Source organism: Anomaloglossus baeobatrachus, chromosome 1 (assembly GCF_048569485.1).
Source record: "Anomaloglossus baeobatrachus isolate aAnoBae1 chromosome 1, aAnoBae1.hap1, whole genome shotgun sequence".
NCBI classification, from domain to species: Eukaryota; Metazoa; Chordata; class Amphibia; order Anura; family Aromobatidae; genus Anomaloglossus; species Anomaloglossus baeobatrachus.
The window spans coordinates 323,285,874-323,292,056 of NC_134353.1; the positions used below are offsets into that span (position 1 = coordinate 323,285,874).

At 44.5% G+C, this 6,183-nt stretch overlaps 1 protein-coding gene across 3 annotated transcripts in view; it reads right to left on the bottom strand.

Annotated features, from left to right (window-relative positions):
• The window catches only part of NUP54 (nucleoporin 54), a 101,499-nt gene that overhangs the window by 43,390 nt on the left and 51,926 nt on the right, over positions 1-6,183 (bottom strand). For all 3 annotated transcript variants that reach the window (XM_075337480.1, XM_075337497.1, XM_075337488.1), the window contains one exon: positions 4,670-4,756. In XM_075337480.1, coding sequence (XP_075193595.1) covers positions 4,670-4,756 — 87 coding nt within the window. The remainder of the gene's footprint in view (positions 1-4,669; positions 4,757-6,183) is intronic.

Sequence of the window (6,183 nt, forward strand, 5' to 3'; positions counted from 1 at the left end):
GCACACACACACACACACACACACACACACACACACACACACACACACACACACGATTGTGCGATCTGATGTGTGTGTGGGTGTGTGTTCCGCCGCAGGTCCTTGATGCGTTCCAATGCTCCCGGTCGGTGTCTGGCGAGTATGACTGCGGGGTCTTCTCTCTTTCTTTTGGGTGGGTGTCTGCTTTCTATAATGAAGTGTCCTGCAGTATTCTTTAACTTTTTTAGCTGCATGGACATTGCATTATTGAAGGGCTTATTTTCGGGGGATGTGTTATATTTAGGCCTTGCTGAAATCTCCTGCTAGGCCTTATTTTTGGGGAAACATAGTAACAGAGACAGGGGGAAATGGACAGGCAGGCTAGGACGGGAATAACTAGCAAAACCCGACCCACCTATTAGATATTTTGTTGCACCTCTCATCAAATACCAGTGCATTTCACAAAAACTTAAATTGCCTATATTTCAGTAAGTATACATCCGATCTCACAACTAAAGGTATGTTTAGAATCAGCATGATAGCGCCAGTATAGAACTGGCTTTAGTTTATATATGAAAATCCTGGATGTTGGGCCTCTTTAAATACAATGTAAAGTAGTAAGTGTGCAGCTTGTATAAAAGTGTAAATTTGGTGTGCCATATACTGTATACTAGGCGTCTCAAACTCAGCTGGGTGTATGGGCCGTACAGAGGAAAAAAAATAATTTGGGGGGCCGCATTCTTTGCAGGACAAAGTGACATTTTTATTGGTACCATATATAATAAATAAATTATATATATATATATATATATATATATATATATATATATATATATATATATATATATATATATATATATATATATATATATATATATATATATATATATATATATATATATATATATATATATATATATATTTTTTTTTTTTTACACACCTTGCGATCACTGATTGTGAACATTTTCACTTGTTCATTATAGCAAACGTGCACATTCTTTGTTTAAATATAAACATTTTTTTTTACATTTTATTCCTTTCTTGTAACTAATAGTCTTACAATTAGCACTATATAGAAATTTTGACCAACATCTTTTAGTAATGTTCCCCATATTGTTGTAACGTACCCATCCTTGTCCCCTTGTAGTATTGTACCCCATACCACAGTAATGTGCCCATCCTTGTCCCCCATACCACAGTAATGTACCCCATCCTAGTCCCCCATACCACAGTAATGTACCCCATCCTAGTCCTCATCCCACAGTAATGTGCTCATCCTTGTCCCCATTTTGTAGTAATGTGTTCATCCTTGTCCCCATCTTATAGTAATGTGTTCATCCTTGTCCCCATCCAATAGTACTGTCCCCATTCTATAGTAATGTGCCCATCCTTTAGTAATGTGCCAACCTTGTCCCCACCCTATAGTAATGTCCCCAGCATTATCCCTATTCTATAGTAATGTTTCCCATCCTTGCCCCTTGTAGTAATGTCCCTATCCTATAGTCATGTGCCCACCTTGTCCCCATCCTGTAGTAATGTCCTCAGCCTTGTCCCCATTCTATAGTCATGTGCCCATCCTAGTCCCTATCCTATAGTAATGTCCCCATACTATAGTAATAATGTCCCCATCCAATAGTATTGTGCCCATCCTTGTAATGTCCCAATCCTATAGTAATGTCCCCAGCCTTATCCCCATCTCATAGTAATGTGCACACTTTGTCCTCATCCTGTAGTAATGGGGGGGTTAAGTGGCTATAAACTACCGATCGCTCCCCTCACCTTCCACAGACGCCGGAGTGAAGCTGAGGGGAGTGGTCTGCGGCCCCAGATCCACAGTGATTGGAGAGATCGGTCACAAGGCCGGTCTCTCCAATCAGAGCTGGGGGCGGGTGAAACTGAGGTCACCCAGCTCCAGCCAATAATCAGTGCTACAGCTGCCCTGATCTTGGCTGTATTTCAATGTCTCAGCGATTTTCAATGGGTATGGGTATGTCATGGGTCCTTAAGTACCAGGGAGCCATAACGTACCCAGTACGTCATAGTTCGCTAAGGGGTTAACGTCCAACACACACACCATTCTTTTCACCTGTCCCGCGCTCCCTCGGCTGCCTCATCTCTGCTTCGTGCGGCCCCCAGGCCCGTGCCCCTGTTCACTATCGCGGCAGGTGCAGTGTCACTGTCAGTGATTTACGTGAGATGATTGTATTGCCGACGCGAGAGTGCAGCACCGACAACACATTCATCTGACAAAGTGCAGACAGTGGCTGCGGCCCCTGCACCTGCCGCGATAGTGAACAGGGGCACGGGCCTGGGGGCCGCACGAACTACCGAGGGGCCGCGCGTTTGAGACCCCTGCTGTATACAGTATATCTATCTATCATACATACAGCCATTAATGTCCAAACTGCTGGCAACAAAACAGTACACCTCTAAGTAAAATGGCCATATTGTGTCCAAAGTGTTAATATATTGTGTGGCCACCATTATTTTCAAGCACTGCCTTAACTCTCTTGTGTATGAAGTTGACTGAGCTTCACAGGAGCCACTGGAATCCACTCCTTCATGAGGACATCTCAGAGCTGGTGAATGTTAGAGAACTTTCACTTCACCTCCTTCCATTTGAGGATGCGCCACAAATGCTAATTAGGGTTTAGGCCTGGAGACATACTTGGCCACTCCAACAACTTTACCCTCAGTATTTTAGCAAGGTAGTTGACATCTTGAGGTGTGTATGAGGTCGTTATCATGGAATAATGTCCTGGGGCTCAGATTCTGAAGGGAGGGGGATCATGCTCTGCTTCAGTATGTCACAATACATGCTGGCACTCATGGTTCCTTCAATGAATTGTACCTCCCCACAGCCGGCAGGACTCATGCAGCCCCAAACAACGACACTCCAACTATACTTGACTGTAGGCAAGATACACTTATATTTGTACTCCTCACCTGGTTGCCACTGTATACACTTGACACCATCTGAACAAAACAGGTTTATCTTGAACTCATCAGACCACAGGACATGGTTCCAGTAATCCATGTCCTTAGTCTGCATGTCTTCAGCAACCTGTTTGCAGGCTTTGTTGTGCATCATCCGTTTAACCTCTGCAGAAATGCTGGCAGCTCTCATACGACTATTTTCAAAAGACAACCTCTGGATAGGACGCTGAGCACGTGCACCCAACTTCTTTGGTCAACCATGGGGAGGGCCTGCTCTGAGTGGAACCTGTCTTGTTAAACCAATTTATGGTCTTGGCCACTGTGGTGCAGCTCAGTTTCAGGATGTTGGCAATCTTATAGCCTAGGCCGTCTTTATGTAGAGTAACAATGCTTTTTTTTTCCCATCTGAGACCTTGTAACACTAGAGTTTCATGACACCGGGGAGGGAAAATGGGCAATTATCAAAATTGTGCCATTTCCACTTAGGGGTATACTCACTTTTATGATATACTGTTTATATAAACACAGTTTTTGTGAATTGAAACACAGGAACTGTATATCTTCAGTCTGCAGTCCATACTGACAATAGAAACTGTTTGTATCAGTACAAATTCTGATGGCATTCTACCATTATAGCATCAGTAGTGGTTCTGACAAGTGACTGGTACCTATTTCTAAACCAAAGTGGCAATGAGCGGTGCCACTTCCTTTTTAACCTGTCTTTTCTGCATGCCTCCCAAACATGTGGAGTGGATCTAATGACACAGTAGTTTCTTCGTTCCTCTGCTACATCATCCTAGTGGTTGGTGATAAACTGGTAGTGACCCTCACCAACCAGACAACGATGGCATAATCTAGTCATATGCCATCATATGATTTTAAAGGGAACCTGTCAGGTCCCTTATGCGCTTTAACCTACAAGCAGTGTGATGTGTGGCCTAGAATCTGCTGCCTACCAATCCCTGTATTGTAATATTGTGTAATATGAATTTATAAAAAAAAAAATCATTTTATAACTTACATGTTCCCTATGTAAATAAGCAGAGGGTCTAGACTCCTAGACGTCGCTTCGCCATGTGGGCGTTTGCATGTTTTTCCATGGTATTTCCATGGATTTACATGAGCGACGTCTCAGTCAGCTCCTGGAAATCCCGCGCGTGCGCACTTGCTATTCCCGCAGCCTTCTTATCCGGGTGTTTGCTTGTCAGCTTCAGACACGCACTGCGCATGATCAGAAGACTCTGACCGTGTGCAGAGCGCGTCTGAAGCAGACAAACAAGAACCCGGATAAGAAGGCTGCGCGAATGAGAAGTGCGCACGCACGGGATCTTCAGGAGCTGACTGTGACGCTACTCATGTAAACCCATGGTATCACGCCCACAGGGGTGTGATACCACGGAAAGCATGCAAACGCCCACGGGGTGAAATGATGCCCCGGGGAATAGACCCTCTGCTTATTTACATAGGGAATACGCAAGTTACAAAACTTTTTTTATAAATTCATATTACACAATATTACAACACAGGGATGGGTAGGAAGGGGTTTCTAGGCCACACATCACACTGCTTGTAAGTTAGAACGCATACGGGACCTGACAGGTTCCCTTTAAAGGCTTGTCTCAGTACACCTGCTGCATATGACCAACCAAGAAACTTATTTTCCAATTTGTTGTACTTGAAGATATGAGAAAACAAGCAAACCTTGTACTAAAACAAATGTCCAATCCCAAAACTAGATGTGCATATCCCTTACCGGTTGTGCCAGTGTTGGTTGGAGCAGAGAAATTAAAACCAGTGCTAGGTGCTGTAGTGGTTGTTGCTCCAAAGCCACCAAATCCACCTAAACCAAATAAAAAAGAAACAATATAAAGCATCAGAAACTTTTTTTTTTCTTTTTTGGAGAATTGTTTGCATCCAAAAGTTGAACAATGACAAAATGAATTGCTGGCATAACAAGTGAAAGAACAAACATACAAATGAGGAAAATGCCTGCAGGATGATAGGAGTGTTATTTTACCAATTACCAAGCTTGAGGACTCAAAATAATGACGCTTTTCACAAAGTTTGATAAAAATTCTGACGTTTTTCTATTATAAAAAGCAGGAAATTGTCAGTTTTTGTAGTTTAGTTTCTCGCTGATGCTAGAAAAGATTTAAAATTGGTGGAGCTCTACGAGTTGTCATCCCCACAGTAACTAATATGGTGGGGACTGCTAGTATTCTTCAAATCACGCTGCCTTTGGCTTTAGAGGGACCCTGTTACTGTAATCATGCTGTGTAAACCATGGGCAGCCTGTCAGCGAGATTGCAGCCAGGTATGTTTAATTAACAGATGCTCCAGCATTTCAGAGAAACCATAGTTTAAACATCCAGTAGGGGACAATACGCAGAGACCACACAAGTCTAATGCTGATGTCAGACTGCTTATCCTTGCCCTAGTCTAGTTGATTGACAGGTCTCATGTGTCTACATAGGTGGAGCAACGTGAGGAGATGCCAGCCCAGGATCATAGGCAGAGAGACTAAAGGTGGTGTCACACATAGCGACGACGTCGCTGCTAAGTCACCATTTTCTATGACGTCCCGCCGCTGTGTGTGACATCCAGCAATGACTTGGCCCCTGCTGGAAGGTCGCCGGTCGTTGCTGAATGTCCTGCTTCATTTTTTGGACGTTGCTCTCCCGTTGTGAAGCACACATCGCTGTGTGAGAAAGCGACGAACTGAAGCGAGCAGGGAGCCGGCGTCTGGCAGCCTGCGGTAAGCTGTAACCACGGTAAACATCGGGTAACCAAGAAGCCCTTTCCTTGGTTACCCGAAATTTACCTTAGTTACTAGCGTCCGTCACTCTCACGCTGCCATTGCCGGCTCCCTGCATACGTAGCTGGAGTACACATCGGGTAATTAACTCGATGTGTACTCTGGCTAGGAGTGCAGGGAGCCAGCGCTAAGCGGTGTGCTCTCACGCTGCCAGTGTCGTCTCCCTGTTCCCTGCACACGTAGCTGGAGTACACATCGGGTAATTAACCCGATGTGTACTCTGGCTAGGAGTGCAGGGAACAGGGAGCCGGCACTGGCAGCGTGAGAGCGGCGGACGCTAGTAACTAAGGTAAATATCGGGTAACCAAGAGAAGTGCTTTCCTTGGTTAGCAGATATTAGTTACGCTTCCACGCGTCGCTGCTGGCTGGTCACTGGTGAGATCCTGATAAGGTCAGATAGTTGGTCGTGATCGCTGCTGCGTCGCTATGTGTGACACCACCTTAAGTTCTGG